The 18,433-nt window shown below is 48.0% G+C and overlaps 1 protein-coding gene across 2 annotated transcripts in view; it reads left to right on the top strand.

Moving 5' to 3' along the window:
* LOC113266820 (small G protein signaling modulator 1) overlaps window positions 1–16,934 on the top strand; it is an 87,051-nt gene extending 70,117 nt beyond the window's left edge. For both annotated transcript variants that reach the window (XM_048221568.2, XM_048221569.2), the window contains 6 exons: window positions 1,783–1,907; window positions 3,841–3,923; window positions 7,918–8,027; window positions 10,360–10,456; window positions 11,545–11,712; window positions 14,767–16,934. In XM_048221568.2, the coding sequence (XP_048077525.1) occupies window positions 1,783–1,907; window positions 3,841–3,923; window positions 7,918–8,027; window positions 10,360–10,456; window positions 11,545–11,712; window positions 14,767–14,855 (672 nt within the window). In that variant the 3' untranslated portion in view covers window positions 14,856–16,934. The remainder of the gene's footprint in view (window positions 1–1,782; window positions 1,908–3,840; window positions 3,924–7,917; window positions 8,028–10,359; window positions 10,457–11,544; window positions 11,713–14,766) is intronic.
* Window positions 16,935–18,433: the final 1,499 nt, after the last annotated feature.

The raw sequence follows: 18,433 nt of genomic DNA, 5'->3' as shown, positions 1-18,433 counted from the left end.
TATCATACCAGGCTCTGCTGTTCAAACCACCCCAGGTTCAATCCCATCTCAGGCACGCCACTTTATCTCTCTGAGCCTCAGTTTCCCTATCAGTCGAGTACCTTCTCTCTTGAGCTGTTCTCAGAATTAGTGAGTCTGGTCCTCCGTGCCTGACATGCGGTGAGCTCTCAGTCCATAGCAGCCTTGAGGATGAGAATCTTGGCGTATGATCAGGTCCAACGTCCTTTAAATCCTCAAGTTTGCTTTCTTGCCAGAAAGTCCAAGCCAAAGGATGTCAACTGAACGGGAGGTTTTCGGAGCCAAGAGCCGTGTTTCCATTTTCCTTTGAAGAACTTGTTATTTCTATCTAAGATACATATGCCCATAGTTTGTAGAGTCAAACAGACAAGGCTGAATAGGAAATCAGAAGTCCCCCCACCTGCCCCCGTGGAGCTCTCCCCAGAGGTCATAGTGGTTACTTACTCTGCCCAAGTTATCTGGTGTTTACCCCCGTGTCCGCAAATAACATACTTGTATTGCTACTTCTTGATCTTTTTTTCCCCTTTTTTTCTGCAATTCCAGACATTCCACTCCCACACCCTCGCCCCATAAGTGACACCTTCCCATCCCCATCCATCCACTACAGTTACAATGATTTCAGCTAAATGGCTCTTGTTCACACTCGTATAACAACAGAATGTATATGCCACGTAGGAAGTGGTATTTCTTTTTCTTTCCTACAAAAACAATTTTGTTTTCTCCAGATGCGTTTTGATTTCCTTATCTCTGTTGTCTTTTCCTACGTTTGCTACGTATGGGTCATCGCTCCATGCCCCCAGCCTCCGCACTCTGCCAGTTTTCTAAATCTCTCCTGGAACACTGCGGACACATGAGGTTTTCTGTTCATTTGTATGTCTCGCGAAGTCTCTCCAGTGGCCTTCCCCGGTCCACTGCTCCCAATGGATAGCTGTCATCTTAGATTTTTCTCCACCTGTACATGGAGGTTACTTTTGCTTTTGAATTATGCACCTGTGTATGTTGTAAATCTGATTCAAAGCTGTTAATTATCCAGAGAGATCTATTTTACAGTTCATCTGACACCTTGATTCAAAACAGGCAGCTATCCTTGAGACCCCAAATGTTAGTTTTTCTTCCAGGGTTCCCTTACCAGGGATGGGGCTTTTGAGGGGGTCCCACCTTCATGCAGGAAAGTCTCTTATTAGATTCCTTACCTTAGGGGAGAAAGACCCCAAAACCATTCAACCCAACCTTACATTTTGCCAATTTGGAAGCTTCCTTCAAGGCAGAAGCCAGATTTGGTATTTTCTTGCCTTTCTGGGTTAAATTTTGGCCTTGGAATGTTCCGTATTTTTCTTGTCATATCATTGGACCTTTTCATCAGGTGGGATCAAGGCAGCAGTCCAGCATATGGTGGGAACCAGACTCCCGCTCGCTTCCTCCCTTCTTCCTGTCCGGTGTTCAGTGGGGGAGGGTGGGCTGCCCCTCCAGCTGGTTATAACCCTCGTCCACTCAACGGGGACCATTCGTCTGTGCACCTTAGAGAATTGTTCTGTTTCATAGAAGGGAGAAAAGCTAAAAGAACTTCCATCCCACAAAGTGAAAAGAGGCTTTCGGGGGAAACAACAGGAACGAAATCAAACACCCACCCGGGCCAGGGAGAGGACGTGCTTTTCAGTGGCAGCAGGAGAGGGCGAGGAGGGAGGAGGGAGAACCCCTGGAATCCCACCTCTGGGAGGAGTTGGGGTGTAACTGTTCCTTCCTCCCCGTCCCCCGGGTCTGCAGCCGGAGCTCCTGGACCTGTACACGGTGAACCTGCACCGCATCGAGAAGGACGTGCAGAGGTGTGACCGCAACTACTGGTACTTCACGCCCGCCAACCTGGAGAAGCTGCGCAACATCATGTGCAGGTGGGGGGGTGGGGGGTGTGTGTGGGGGGTGTGCGGGAGGAGTGGCAGAGACAGGGCCCACAGGGAGCCCAGCCGGACGGCAGCCTCTGCCCCTGGCACCTTGCCCACCTGGCGTTTACACCAGCCCACGCTGACAATAAGATAACAATCAGAGCAATGATCATAACAGGGAGCATTTATTAAGCACTTACTGTATACAGGCACTCTCCTGAGCCCTTCACTAAACACTGTTTCACCTCGTCCTCACAGCAAGCCCGTGGGGTGAAGTGTTACCCCCGTCCACAGGGGAGGAGATGGAGGTTGAAGGCCAGCGCTTTGCTCCCGACCCCCAGCGGGCAGTTGGCTGAGCAGGAGCTCGTACTCACGTCTCTTGGGCTCCAGAGTCTTGTGCTTTGTTTCCTTAAGCCAAGACCTGGAGCCTCTCATTACTTTTCACTGCATACTGAATATTTTCTTTCTTAAAATAAGAAGGTAACTCAGGCTTATTAAAAACCTCAATCACCCAGCGAAACCACAAGTTCCTAAGGTCTAAAGAGAAGCTGCTTCCCTCTCCAGTCATAATGCCCCCTCGCCTAGAAGAAACTACTGCTAACAACTGAGTAAACATCCTCCCAAGCCATGTGTATATTTATGTGTAAACTAACATAGTAGATAGTGTGTATTATATAATATCACATGAGTGCATATGTGTTTTAATGTTTTTTTTTTATCTATATGGGATTAATACTCTGTTTTCTACGAATTGCTTTATACACTTAATAATGCATCGTGGGCATCTCTCCAGGCTGCTCTAACTCAGGGTTAGGGCTATACTAGTGTAGCCCACAGGCCAAATCCGGCCCACCACTCGTTTTTGTAAATAAAGCTTTATTAGAACCCAGCCATGCCCATTCGTTTGCATAGTCTCTATGATTGCTTCTGCAGAGTTGAGTAGTTGAGACAGAGAACGCACGGCGTGCAAAGCTGAAAATAATTATTATCCGGACCTCTCAGGAAAGGTGTGCCAACCCCTGCCCTAACTCATTTTTATTAATAAGTACTATCCCTTAACTGTTCTATTTTACAGTCTCCTAAGCAATCATTGCCTCTCAAAATTGAGTTGAGGAGATGCAAATATAATGAACTTTAATATAGTATGTTACATTAAAATGAAAAGGTGCTGGGGAAGAAGGAAGGATAAACCAACTTTTTCTGGGTTATGGCCTTGGGAGAAATCGTGGAAGGCCTTACAGAGGAGGTGACATTCAAGATGGCCTTTGGCAAAATTAGGAGAGACTCAAGAAACCACTTGGCATATACGTACCCTGTGGTGAGGCCACCTGGGTTCAGATCCTGCCTCTGCCATTTATTATTAGGTGTATGACTCTGTGCATGTCACTTGTGTCTCTGGGCCTCAGTTTCCTCATCTGTAAAATGGGATATGATAATACCTTTCTCATGTGATTATTTTGAGACTTTCATGGTACAATACATGTTTAGTGGCTAAGTATACAGTAAATGCTCAGTAAATATTAGTTCTTATTATTAAGGGGCAGATGGGAACTCCAGGCACAGAACTGCTAGGGCAAAGCACAGGGGCATGAATGTGTGCCAGAGGGGAGGAAGTACCAGGAGGTGGTGGTGGGGTTGTGAAGATGGGTGGGGAGGAGTGAATGCCATGTACCCCCAGCGAAGGGGTTTGCATGTTGTCTTGTCATAGTGGGGGGCCTGTGAACATGTGGTGCTTTGAGTTGGGCTTTAGGAAGGCCATCGTGGTGGCTGAGAATAGGATATTTGAAGAGTGTCAGATGGGGGAAGGGGATGCAGGTGGGAGCTGAAGGAGTGAGTGGTCCAGGTGAGGGGTGGGGGACTGCGTCAGGGAGGAGGGAGAGGACGAGCGGGTTGGAGAGACAGGTCGTGAGTGCCATCCTTGGGCTCCTTGTCTCTCTCGTAGCTACATCTGGCAGCACATTGAGATCGGCTATGTCCAGGGCATGTGTGACCTCCTGGCTCCACTGTTGGTCATCCTGGATGACGGTGAGTATGTCCTCCCCACTCAGGGCCAGGGGCGCAATTTTCTCCCTACTGCAGAGGAGGGGATGTGAACCTCATTTTGTGACTCCATGGAATGGGTCAGTGCAGGTGCTCAGAGGACCTGTTGGTGACCACACCAAGGTCCTAGTAAAATAAAAAGTCTCGTCCACATTAGCCAACACTTATCGCCAGGTGCCCAACACCCCGCCAGGCCTTCGCTAGCCACTGATTGTACAAACGTGAATGGGAACAAAGAAAAACCCAGGCCCAGATGTCTTCACTGGTGAATTAATACCAATTCTTCACAAACTTTTCCAAAAGGTAGAATTGGAGGGAATACGTTCCGACTCACTCTATAAGACCATTCCTTATATGAGGACCCATTGGTACCTTGATACCTATACCAGACAAAGACATGACAAGAAAAGAAAACTACAGACCGATGTCCTTTATGAAAAACAACAAAAATCCTCAGCAAAACACTTGCAAACTGAATCCAGCAAGATATAGTAGGACTATATACCATGGCCAAATGGGATTTATCCCAGAAACACAGGCCGGTTCAACGAATGAAAATGAATCCATGTAATTCACTATACTAATAGAATTAAGGATAAAATGACATGGTCATCTTAGTTGACGAGGAAATGGCATTTGACCAAATCTGACACCCTTTCATGTTAAAAACACTCAACAAGCTAGAAACAGAAGGAAACTTCCTAAACATGATAAAAGGCACCTAAGAAAAACCTACACCTACTTCATACTCAATGGTGAATGACTGAATGCTTTCCTCCTAAGATCAGGGAAAAGACAAGGATGTCCACTTTTGCTACAGAAGATTCTAGCCAGGACAATTAGGGAAGCAAAAGAAATAAAAGGTAGCCATACTAGAAAGGAAGTAAAACTATCTATTTACAGATGATGTGATTTTTGCACATAGTAATCCCAAGGAATAAGAAAAAAAGTATAGGAGGGGTACCTAGGTGGCTCAGTAGATTAAACATCTGACTCTTGATTTCGACTCAGGTCATGATCTCCAGGTTGTGAGATCGAGCCCCGTGTCGGTCTCCATCTCTGGGCATGGAGCCTGCTTAAGATTCTCTCTCCCTCTCCTGCTCCCCTTCCTGCGCCCCCCCCAAATATTGGCGCTAATAAAAAAGTTCAGCAAGGTTGCAAGATACAAGATATATATACAAAAGTCAGTGGTACTTCTATACATGTGTGTTGAACAATCCGAAAGCGAAATTAGGAAGGCAATTCCAATTGTAATAGCATCTTAGAAGATATTTATGAATAAACTTAACAGAAGAAGTGAAAGACTTGCAGATTCAATTCCAGACTGCTGTGATACAGTGAATATTGCACTAAAGCGAGTCAAATGAATTGTTTAATTTCCCAGCGCATATACAAGTTGCGTTTACACCACACTGTAGTCTGTTAAGTGTGCAGTGGCATTATGTCTAGAAAAATAATGTACTTACCTTATTTTAAAAATACTTCATTGCTTAAAAAAGAATACTGACCATCATCTGAGCTCTCGGCGAGTCATAATCACTGATTACAGATCACTGTAACAAGCATGATAATGATGAAAGCATTTGAAACATTGCAGGAATTACCAAAATGTGACAGAGACACAAAGTGCGCAAATGCCATTGGAAAAATGGTGCCAATAGACTTGCTCGATGCCACAAACCTTTAATTTGTAAAAAAAAAAAAAAAAAAAAAGGCAGTATCAGAAAAGTGCAATAAAACAAGTATGCCTATATACCAAACCTGTAAAACATTGTTAACAAAATTAAAGATCTAGGGGCGTCTGGGTGGCTCAGTCATTAAGCGTCTGCTTTCGGCTTAGGTCATGATCTCAGGGTCCTGGGATTGAGCCCCGCATCAGGCTCCCTGCTCAGTGGGGAGCCTGCTTCTCCCTCTCCGTCTACCCCTCCTCCCTGCTCACGTACTCTGTCTCTCTCAAATAAATAAAAGCTTTAAAAAACTTTAAAAGATCTAAATAAATGGAAAGACATGTCATGTTTATGAATTAGAAGACTTGGTAGTGTTAAGACGGCAGTACTCTCCAAATTGATCTAGAGTCAGTGTGATCCCTATCGATATCCCAGCTGCATTTTTTGTACAAATGGACAAGCTGACCCTAAAACTCATTTGAAATACAAGGGACCAAGAATAGCAAAATCAATTTTGAAAAAGGAGAAGATGGTAGAGGACATACAGTTCCCAATTTCAGGTGACCAAAATCAACATTACCAATCCTAAATCACGTGGGTAGCAGGTGCCCGTGACACGATGGGATTAAACTGGCATGTTACCCATGTGGTCTTTGTCCCAATAACCCCAAATCCCAGTCTCATCGTGAGAAAAACATCACAAATTCCAATAGAGAAGGCTCCCCTGGAATACGTGACAACTGCTCTCACAACTTCCAAGGTCATGACAAACAGGGAAAGCCAGAGAAAGCATCCTGGCCAAAAGGAGCCCCAAGAGAGAGGAGACCTGTATGTAATGTGTTATCCTAGATGGGTTCTTAGAACAGAAAATAAATAAACAAATAAAACTATGGAGTTTACTTAATAATGTGTCACCAGTGGGCCATTAATTGTAACAAATGGACCGTGCTAACGTAAGATGCTCCTTATAGGGGAAACTGAGTGTGGGGTATATGGAACCTGTCTCTACTCTTCTCAATTTTTCTATAGACCAAAATGTTCTAAAAAAAAGTATTTTTATTTATTTTTAAGATTTTATTTATTTGCCAGAGAGAGAGCACAAGCAGGGGGAGTGGTAGAGGCAGAGGGAGAAACAGGGTCCCTGCTGAGCAAGGAACCTGATACAGGACTTGATCCCAGGACCCTGGGATCATGACCTGAGCTGAAGGCAGATGTTTAACTGACTGAGCCACCAGGCGTCCCAAAAATAAAGTCTTTTTTAAAATGAGGATCTTACTGTGCCTTGGGAAACTTTCTATCTAGTGTAACTTTCTCCAAAGTTACCAGGTGTTAAGAGAAAAAAAAAAAAGTACCATTTTCCAACAAAGTTTCCTAAATGCTGGCTAAAACAATATGAAACAGGTTTTTTAATTGCAGGGGCGCCTGGGTGGCTCGGTCGTTGAGCGTCTGCCTTCCCCTCAGGGCATGATCCTGGCGTTATGGGATCGAGCCCCGCATCAGGCTCCTTCACTGAGCCTGCTTCTTCCTCTCCCACTCTGCCTGCTTGTGTTCCCTCTCTCTCTGGCTGTCTCTCTCTAAAATAAATAAATAAATAAAATCTTAAAAAAAAAAAAAGGTTTTTTAATTGCAGGACTTCTCAGAGCCTTTACTTTCCCAGTTATATGTAGTCCCTCTCTAGCATTTCCCAAAGTTATTGGACCCTTCCTCTGCATAATGCCTATTAGCACCCTTACAGTTGTTGTTTTAATTCAGTGGTTCCCAGACTTGAGAAATCCATGAACTGGTAGAATTTCGAAAAAGAAAAAAAAAAAGTTTGGGATGAACAAAACATCATCAACTTTTTATTAGAACAAATAGGGATGTTTTAAAAAGAGTATCAGGGTGCACCTCAGTGGCTCAGTCAGTTAAGCATCCAACTCTTGGTTTCGGCTCCAGTCATGGTCTCAGGGTCGTGAAATCAAGCCCCACTTCCAGCTCCACACTCAGCAGGAAGTCTACTTGAGATTCTCTTGTCTCTCTCTCCCTCTGCCCCTCCCCCATGTGTACATGCTCTCTCTCTAAAACAAACAAGTCTTCAAAAAAATAATAAAAAGAGGATCTGGTATCACCATCATTCCCTAAAAGAAAAGATACTTCGATCCCTTGAAGGTGGAAAGCAGTGGGATACACTGACTCTCCCTCGTCTGTGTATTTCTCCTCTGGCTGCGGACCTCGTGAACCAGCTCGGGGCCTTTGACCTTGGGATCACCTTGGGAGCTCGGGTTCCTTGGGCAGTGGCAGAGGTGACCGTTTCTCCTGTGCTCTTTCCCCAGAGGCCCTCGCCTTCAGCTGCTTCACGGAGCTCATGAAGAGGATGAACCAGAACTTTCCCCACGGAGGCGCCATGGACACGCACTTTGCCAACATGAGGTCGCTGATCCAGGTATGACGGGTCCTGTTCAACAGTATAACGTCTCCCACCGCAGCCCAATTGACCTCAAGTCAACAGACTAGCCACGCTTAGTCGAACTCAGTTCAGTTCATTCCAACTCCGTTAGCTCAGATCAACGCCACAGGATTCATTCTCACTGACCATTTATTCAGTCCAGGCCCGTGGCCACGTAATAAACGAGATGTAGCTTTTGCCCTTAAAAAGATGTTTGCTTGTCAGGGAAATACAAATCAAAACCACACTCAGTTACCACCTCACACCAGTCAGAATGGCTAAAATTAACAAAACAGGAAACGACAAATGTTGGCAAGGATGCAGAGAAAGGGGAGCCCTCCTACACTGGTAGTGGGAATGCAAGCTGGTGCAGCCACTCTGGGAAACAGTGTGGAGGTTCCTCAAGAAGTTAAAAATAGAGTTACCCTATGACCCTGCAATTGCACCCCTGGATATTTACCCCAAAGATATAAATGTAGTGATCCGAAGGGGCACCTGCACCCCAATGTCCACAGTGGCCAAACTATGGAAAGAGTCCAGATGTCCACCGACAGATGAATGGATAAAGAAGGTGTGGTTCATATATACAATGGAATATTACTCAGCCATCAAAAAAACCCAAAATCTTGCCACTTGCAATGACATGGTTGGAACTGGAGGGTATTATGCTGAGCGAAATAAGTCAATCAGAGGAAGACAATTATCATATGATTTCACTCATATGTGGGATTTAAGAAACAAAACAGAGGAGCATACATCTATGGAACATAAGAACTAGGAAGATTGGTAGGAGAAGAAAGGGATAAAGAAAGGGGGGGTAATCAGAAAGGGGAATGAACCATGAGAGACTATGGACTCTGGGAAACAAACTGAGGGCTTCAGAGGGGAGGGGGTGGGGGAATGGGATAGACTGGTGATGGGTAGTAAGGAGGGCACGTATTGCATGGTGCACTGGGTGTTATACGCAACTAATGAATCGTCGAACTTAACATCAAAAACCAGGGGTGTACTGTATGGTGACTAACATAACATAAAAAAAAATATAATAATAATAATTAAAAAAACAGGGGAGCATAGAGGAAGGGAAGGAAAAAATAAAACAAGACGAAAACAGAAAGGGAGACAAACCATAAGAGACTACTAATGACAGGAAACAAAATGAGGGCTGCTGGAGGGGAGAGGGGTGCAGGGATGGGGTAACTGGGTGACAGGCATTAAGGAGGACATGTGATGGAATGAGCCCTGGGTATTATAGAAGACTGATGAATCACTGACCTCTGCCTCTGAAAATAATAATACACTGTATGTATTAATTGAATTTAAATTTAAAAAATAGATGTTTGTATCGGTCCTTTTCCTCAAAGTAACATCTGGATATATTTCTCTGTCACACGCACACAGCTTTATTGAGATATAATTCACATACCGTGCCATTTACCCTTTTTAAATATATAATCCAGTGGTTTCTAGAATAAATCGCAGTGGTGAAACCATCACTAATTTCAGAACATTTTCAGCACCCCAAAAAGAAACCCCAGTAACCATGGTAACATCAGTTCCTCTCCCCAACTCCTGGCAACCACTAATCTACTTTCTGCCTCCATAGTTTGACCGAGTCCGGACATTTCATAGAAACGCAGTAACGTAACGTGGCCTTTTGTGTCTGGCTTCCTTCCCTTAGCATCACGTTTTCAGGGTGCATCCGTGTGGTGGTGGGTACCAGGAGGCCATGCCTTTTCATTCCCGGATGATGTTCCATTGGACGGCTCTGCCATATTTTGTGTATCCAGCCAATCATTGACGGACACTTGGGTTGTTGGTTGTTTCTGCTCTTGGGCTCTTGGGAATTGTCCTGCGCCGAACATTCGTGTACGGGTCTTTACGTGGCAGTCTGTTTGCATTTCTCTCGGTGAGATCCTTAGGAGTGACATTACGGCTGCCCCACGCTACGTTCCCCCAGCCGCATACAAGGGTTCCAGTTTCTCTCCATCGTCACTAATGCTTTGTTGTCTGTCCTTTCGATTCTTGATTCTTGTCCTAGTGGCTGTGAAGTGGTATCCCATTATGGTTTTGATTTGCATTTTCCTGACCCATCATGCTGGGCGTCTCCCACATGCTTTATGGTTATTTGCGTATCTTCTTTGGAGAAACAGCTGGGTTGACCTGTGCTGGGTTGATTTTCGGTTCAATCCTTTGCCTGTTGTTTAACTCCACCCGGTCGTAGGGGCTGTGTGGTGTCCGGTAAGAGGGTCGTCCTTTATTCAGCGGACCCCTCTGGGCTACAGCCTCTTGCCGGGAGGCTGATGCCAACCTTCTCTCCCGCGGGCAGATTCTGGACTCAGAGCTCTTCGAGCTGATGCATCAGAACGGGGACTACACTCACTTCTACTTCTGCTACCGCTGGTTCCTGCTGGATTTCAAACGAGGTATTGACTTCAAACCGGGGTGTTGTTCCCAGACTCTTTGCAGCAGAGCCTCAGGGGAAGAAAGGGACTGTGGAGGCGAGGCTGGGGGTGTTGGAGCCAATCCAGAGGAAGAGAGGAACATCCATTTATCGAGTTCTGGCTATTGGCTCACCTGCCCTGGTTTGCAATGACACTATGCCAACACATGTTGTTACGGTCCCCGTTGTACAGATGAGGAAACTAAGGCTAAGAATTCAATTCAGAGGTAGGACCAGGAAAGCCAGGATCTTAGGCCACCTCTGTCCACCTCCTAAGCCCCGTTAGTTCCTTTCCATTCTGTTCTGCTGCTTATCGGAGGCAAGGCACCCCTTGTCCCGTGCGGCGTGTGGCCCATGTGATTTAGAAATGGGGTATAGCACAGCACCCCATGGGTATTGTGCAAAGTGGGGGTGACGCTGATAAGAGTATCTACCCTGCAGGGAGATGTTTATTACATGCCAGGTAGTGTGCTGAGCCATTCCTATGTATTTCCTCTTCGAGCCTCACCCCACTTACAGAGGAGTAGAGGGAGGGGCTGGCGGAGGGGAAGTAACTAGCCCAAGGTTGCCTTGCCAGTAAGTGGTGGGGCTGGATTCAGGCTGAGTTTATTGGACACAGGAAGCCTTGCTCTCCACCATTGCTCTCGTTCCTTGACCAGCCCCAGAGGGAGCAGCCAGCTCTGCCCGTGTGCAAAAGCAAGGGGATACCCCCCTGGGTGCTAAAGGAGGTGTAAGGTGCAGGGAGAAAGGGGGACACTGGTCAAGGGGCAGAGCAGGGACAGGTCAGTGTAAATCAAACCCAACCATGCTCAGTTCCTCCCCTTACAGAAGCTGGAAGCTTACAACCCCCTAGTCTGCTCAGCCTTTTCTACAGGTAGGGAAACTGAGGCTTCTGACGGTCACGTGGCGGCGTGCAGGTCTCCTCCCTCCTGACCTGAGCTCTCGCTGTCTGCTGCATGAGGACAGAAGTTCAGGGCACCGCTGGCCGGGGATTTTCCCAGAGGGAGGGCAGCACCGTGTGCTCCATGGCTGACCCTCTCCCCGCGCATGTGCGTACTGGTGTCTCGGCAGAACTCGTCTACGATGACGTCTTCTCTGTCTGGGAGACCATCTGGGCAGCCAAACACGTCTCGTCCGCCCACTATGTCCTCTTCATCGCGCTGGCTCTGGTGGAGGTCTACCGTGACATCATCTTGGAGAACAACATGGATTTCACGGACATCATCAAATTCTTTAACGGTACCCGCATGACCAGGGTGTCATCTGAGGGGTGCGGGCTTCTGAGGAGCCCCTTCCCGGGGCCTCGGAGGGTGGGAGATGCATTGAGATTGACACGCGGTGAAGGGGACACAGCAGGGGGGGGGGGTCCATCCACTTCTTGGGTCTCTTTCTAAATGGATGAGTTGACGTCTTGTAACGCAGAGAAAGCATTTTTCTCTGGGATCTAGCGGAGGGAGCATGGCTGTTGAGATCAGGCTCAGGGGCAAACCCTGACTCTGCCACTAACCAGCTGTGCCCGTGGACAAGTCACTTCCCCTCTTTCTAAGCGTCTCTTCCTCGTCTGTAAAATGGGGTAAAAGTGTGCCTCGGAGGGTTGACGTGCACAGAGGCAGCCGCGGGAAGGCATTTAAGTGACGTGAGAAAGGCACAGCCTTGGAAATCAAACAGATACGGATTCCGATCCAGCCACTTGGGAGCTGTGTGACCTTGGGCAAGTGACTTCCTGTCTCTGGGCTTCAGATTCCGTGGGGATAGAATGGTGCTAACACCTCCCTCGCAGAGATGTTGGGACAATTAAATGAGACAACGTGGGTAAAGCCTATCACACGATACCCGGCTCATCTGAGGGGCCCCCCACTGCTGGAAGCTCTTGCTACTATTATCGCTATTTAAAAGTTTTTAAAAACTAAAGATGATTTTGGGGGAAAAAAAGCAAAAGAAGGGGAAAAAAAGCCAGTTTTGACCTTACCCCGGAAACATTTTTTTTTTTAAGATTTTATTTTTAAGTCATCTCTACACCCAATGTGGGGCTGGAACTCACAACCCCGAGATCAAGAGTCACGTGCTCTGGGGGCGCCTGGGTGGCTCAGTCTGTTAAGCATCTGCCTTCAGCTCAGCTCCGGTCATGATCTCAGGGTCCTGGGATCAGATTGAGCTCTGCATCAGGCTCCCTGCTCAGTGGGGAGCCTGCTTCTCATTCTCCCTGTGCCCCTCCATACCCCTTGTGCTCTTTCTCATGCTCACTCTCTCGCAGATAAATAAAATCTTTAAAAAAATAAAATAAAAAGTAAAGTAAAATAAAATAATAAAAGTAAATATATGTCACATGCTCTCCCGACTGAGCCAGCCAGGCACCCCAGAAACATTATTTTATTTTTACTTTTATTTTTACTTTTAAAACAAAAATTTTAGGGGCGCCTGGGTGGCTCAGTCGTTAAGCGTCTGCCTTTGGCTCAGGGCGTGATCCCGGCGTTCTGGGATCGAGCCCCACATCAGGCTCCTCTGCTATGAGTCTGCTTCTTCCTCTCCCACTCCCCCCTCTTGTGTTCCCTCTCTCACTGGCTGTCTCTCTCACTGTCAAAAAAATAAATAAATATCTTTTTAAAAAATTCTTTATAAAAATAAAATAAAATAAAAATTTTATGTTGGAATAACTGTAGATTTAAAGAAAAGTTGCAAAGATAGTACAAGGAGTTCTTGATACCCTCCACTCAGCTGCCCCTAATATCTCTACATCACATGATCCTAGAACATTTGTCACGACTAAGAAGTTAACATTGGTACGTTACTATTAACTAAACTACAGACTTTATTTGATTTTGCCTGTGTTTTTTTTTTTTAAGATTTTTATTATTTGAGAGAGAGGGAGAGAGCATGAGCAGGGGGAGGGGCAGAGGGAGAGGGAGAGGGAGAAGCAGACTCCCTGCTGAGTAGGGAGTCCGACGTGGGACTCGATCCCAACACCCTGAGATCATGACCCGAACTGCCTTCAGTCTGCCTTCAGACTCTTAACCGACTGAGCCACCCAGGCGCCCTTTGCTTGGTGTGTAAGTGATGCCCTTTTTCTGCTCCAGCATCCAACCCAAGAAACCATATGGCATTTAATGGCTTCATTATAGAAACCGTTTTTTCCCATCCCATCTTTTCCGCAGTCAAAAGAAAATAATATTTTTATTTCATTCTTAAATAAGCACAACAATTAATGGGATACGTCCACCTGTGGGGCTTGTGCAGCTTCTCAAACCTTGGAACCAGATTGGACACCATTACCTTCATTTATGTCCTGTTCCCTAGTGATTTACACGTGGCTTTTGCTTTTTCTCCAACTCGGTCTTTCAACTGCTTGCAGAAGACCTAGTGTTGCAAAGTTATTAAGTCACTGATAGGAGCATAGTGCAATTTGTGACCTCCCTCACGCTACTCGTTTGTGGGGTATTGAACGGATGTGGAATATCATTGTGGCTTCCTCACAATTTCTGTGACTTCACAGTGGCACCCTGGGGTACCGTGGTAGCCACTTTGGGAACCATAGTCTTAGTGCCTTTTTCCTGGTAAATGATCCGGTAACGATTTCCAGTAAATGGTCCAGTAAATGATTTCTTTATGATAAATATTTAGGTTTAGGATTATTCCACTTTAAAGATCCAATCATTTTATGTAGCTCTTAATAAAATTAGTGTTTTTCTTTCTCCCCTCCCATCTCCTGTCGTTTCATCCTTTTGTACCTTTTAACATCATCACTGTGTGCTCAGCGTTGCTTTTTTTTTTTTTTTAAGATTTTATTTATTTGACAGAGAGCAAGTGAACAAGAAATAGCACCAGTGGGGGGAGGGAGAGGGAGAAGCAGACTCCCTGCTGAGCAGGGGGCCCGATGTGGGGCTCCATACCAGGACCCTGGGATCATGACCTGAGCTGAAGGCAGCCGCTTAACTGACTGAGCCACCCAGGCACCCCCAGCAGTGCTTTCTTGAAAGGTCCCCAGTCGCGGTGTTTATTCAAGGTGGGTGGGAAGACTTAACTTTTTCAAGCACGCACTGTGAACCCACATCCTCTCGTTTGGTCTCACGGCAGCCTTGTGAGGCAGAAACTATTGTAACCCCCATTTTACAGATGAGGAAACCAGGGTCCAAAGGGGCAGGTCTTCCCCAAGGTCTCTGCTTACAGAGCTGCTGCGGGATGATTCCAGAGGACGATGATGGGGATGCCCCAGGGACCCCCCTCTAGAAGCTGCGAGTGGGGCCCCAGGATGGACACAGAGGAAGGCTCATATGCTCTTCCCTTCTGCTCTTTCAGAAATGGCCGAGCGGCACAACACCAAACACGTCCTGAAGCTGGCCCGGGACCTCGTGTGCAAGGTGCAGACTCTGATCGAGAACAAGTGAGGGCCTCTCACCCCGGCCGTGTCCGCCGAGCCACCGCCCGCCCATCCAGCCCGCTTTTCCTCCCGGCGGCCCCGGGAGCGAGGTCCCGGTGTCTGTTCCTGAGCATGGACTTCTGTGCAAAGAGAAACTACCCCAACTTTGGCCGCCCAGGCAGGTGGGGTCGAGGGGTTGCCCCTTCAGCTCAGCCTTACGTCTCCCCGTTTGACCAAAGATTGTCGAGTCTGGGATTCCTCCCTTGTGGGAGTCGGGGTGCGTCCGTGGACGGAGGGAGCATTTTCGTGGGTGGCTTCTAGAATGGTTGCCTCTCTCTGACTCTGTCCCAATCCCTCCAAACTGTCCTGTCAGATGCGACGTGGGGAGGGAGTTTTGGGGGGATTTGGTGTAGGAGAGGTCTGTGGGGCTGCCTCTGTGCTCTGAAAGGGGCCTTTGGAAGTATTCCAGAACACGGCTGGAAGGCTAGCTTGGAGCAGTTTCTGCACTTCGGCCCTGTTGACATTGGGCTGGGTAGCTCTTTTCTGAGAGGGGCTGCGTATTGTGGGGTGTGGAGCAGCGACCTTGGCCCCTATCTGCTAGACGCCAGGAGGGCCCCCTCCCCAACCCAGTTGTGACCACCAAAACGTTTCCAGATATGGCCGGATGTCCCCATTTGAGAACCGACTGACTTCGAGGAGGGGCTACCGGTGTATCTCCCTCCCCGCCTTTTCTCTCTCCTGTGTCGTGAGGCTTCCTCCCATTCAGAGAAGGCCCGCAGGAGTCCACATCCCTCTGAGGGTCTGCATTCCCTCTGTTGTAGTCTCTCGTTCTTTTCTCCTCCACCTGACCCCAGGAGAGACTTCTTTTCTTCTTTTCAAGAAAGGCCTCTCCCTGGAAGGTCTGTGTGTGAGACAGCCTGAGGCTCCCTGGGGTCTGCCCAGAGCCCCCCCTCCACCCCAGGCAGGGCAGAGCGCAGGTCCCTTTTCTTCGTCTCCTAGGGAAGACCTCGCCTCTCCTAGACATTGGGTCTGGTGCGCCAGAAGCTGGGAACGTGTGTGTTGGTGAAAGCCACTTCCAGAGAAGTCTGGGAGGCGGGCTTCTCCCTAGGTGCCTTTGCTCGCTCAGGACAAAGGAAGAAAAGGAAGGCAGAGGTCAGCCTGGGTAGACGGGGGCATGTGTTTTCCTTGGGAAACGTGCTGAAGAACTGGCTAAGTCTGGGCACGGTCCCCTCCGTGTCTTCACACAGAGGGCTGCCAATCACTGACAGACCCTGAGCTGGCTGGTTCACCCTGGCTACCCGTCCTTCTGTCCAGCCGTCCTGCCAACTCTCTTCTGAGAATGCACGGAAATCTCGGGAGAAACAGCGTCAGGTTGGAAGGCTCCTCCCCAGAATGGCAGGGAGGCATTTGGAGAGGGGAGGAGACTCAAAGCACAGGGAAGCGTTCATAGAGAGGGTACGTTAGTCCTCTGTCCTGAACAAACCAGGAGGGGGAGGAATCCCTGCCCTGTGTGCTTGTGAAGGCTAACCCCTCGGCCCCAGTGCCTTCAGCTGCACCCAACGCCCCTAGTCCCTGCCGCGGGGGCCTCTTGAGCAGGACAGACGAGACCCACATGATCCTTGCCTCCAAAGAGTGTGCTCCGGGACAAATGCATGTCCTAGCTCCGGTCTCCGCCTTCCCAAGATGGGGGGAAAATGTGTGAAAGGTCCCTCCCCTCCGGATCAAAATGTATCTAGCCACTCAGCCGTTCGTTACAGAGGACATCATTTTAGCAAGACCCAGGTCCTAGACCTTCCGATTCTTATTTATTTTCTCGACAGACCAGTCACAAAGTACAGGCCACAGTCCCCTCTCCGCCTTCTCTCTCGTGGTGTTCCAGAGACGTGTCCGTGGTTGTGATTTGGAAGCACTCCTATTTATTCGGCTTACTGTGCTTATTTCGGTCTCCGTATACCGTGTGCGTCCTTGTGTCCTGGAAATCGAGTGTGTGGGAAGTCGTTCTGTCTATGGAGTGCCCTCCTCCTTTTCTCAGTGTTGCCAACATATCTTGTAACTGTTACTGAAGCGTTGTGTCTATATATAGAGAAAATACATATCAACAGAGAAATGTGTGAATATGGGTTATTTTTCGTTTCTGTACTTCGGGGAATTTTTTTTAATACAAAGGAGAGAAACATTCCCTGTGGAAGACTGTGTCAATCCCAGTGACCCAGACCCAGATGGGGATCGAGTCTCATGGTAGCTGCCTGCTCTTTCCCCAGGAGGTTCAAGGCAGGTGAAACACTTCTCACTCCCTTGTATCAGTTAGCTGTCAGCATGAGTAATGCTACGTAACAAAGCATCCCAAAATTCGGTGGCCTCACACTGCCATTTGTTTCGCTTGCAATTCTGTGGGTTGACCATATGGGCTGGGAGGGTCTTCTGGTCTGAGATGGACTTCTTCATGTGTCTGTGATCAGCTGATGGCCAACGAGGCCGCTCCGCTTCTGACGGTCGGCTGACTCTTGGCCAGGAACGTGGGGGAAACTGAGCCACGCATGTCTCACCCCCTGGCAGGCCAGCTCAGGTGTATGTGGCCATGGTGGCAGTTTTCAAGAAAGCAAGCAGAAGCGTCAAGGCCTTTTGAGACCTCGGCTCGGCACTGGCATGGAGTCATTTGTGCTATGCTCTGTTATTCAGAGTAAGTCACATGGTGAGTGCAGATTCTAAGGTGGGGGATCCCCCAAGATCCAGTGCACAGGAGGGGTCCCCCGATGGTCTGCCGTTTGACTTGGGGTCATACCTCTAAGTTGACACCTGCTGAGAGAGCTCGTTGTTCACCTCTGATGTTCCCACAGACCAGCAGCTTGACCCCCTTGACATCTACAGTCCCCGCTTACAGCTACCATTCAGAGCCTTCGTCATCAGGCAACGGGGACCTCTCATGGATGTCCACCCCTTGCAGCCTCTAAACACAGGCCAAGGGAAGCAGCTAGCTTTCAGCTGCAGAAGCAAGACAACTCAATCTAATGAGCACCCATCAAAACTGCAGGTTTTATATAGAAAAAGTTAGGCGTGGTCAATGACCCACAGGACCACGCAGTTCCCTGGGGATTTTCCATTACGTCCGGGTGCCGTGCAGGAATTCTCAGTGTCTTCTTGGCTTGCTTTCTTCGGACCTGTGGGCACACTGATTTCCAGCCTTTGTAGACACAGGGCTCCTTGAAACAGCGGACACCCCTTGTGATCAAGAGAAAATAGGACCGGGAGACCCCTCTGCCTCGAATAAGGACAGAGTCTTCCTGCAGATCGTTCCTCATTAGAGGCTGGAGAATCGCTCCCTTTGGCATTGCAGAAACAGTTCAAAGAGAAAATTAAGGGACGTGGGGGCCATTGAGAGGTTATGACAGAGGGAACGTGGGTGACAGGGGCTGGGGGCTGAGTTTGGGCTTCTACTCGGCGGCATCCGCTCACTGCTTTTCGCACTGGGATGCTGCTTGGGTCTCAGGGGGTGTCCCTGCGCGAGACTGACTTGCATGGACGTGTTCCTGCTGATATCCTGATGTCAAAACATGCCTCTGGGTCCCTTTGAGTACCACGTGATGGCTTCCTAGGTTTTCTGTTACT

This window comes from Ursus arctos, unplaced genomic scaffold (assembly GCF_023065955.2).
Source record: "Ursus arctos isolate Adak ecotype North America unplaced genomic scaffold, UrsArc2.0 scaffold_34, whole genome shotgun sequence".
NCBI classification, from domain to species: domain Eukaryota; kingdom Metazoa; phylum Chordata; class Mammalia; order Carnivora; family Ursidae; genus Ursus; species Ursus arctos.
This window is presented reverse-complemented; position numbering and strand designations above follow the sequence as displayed.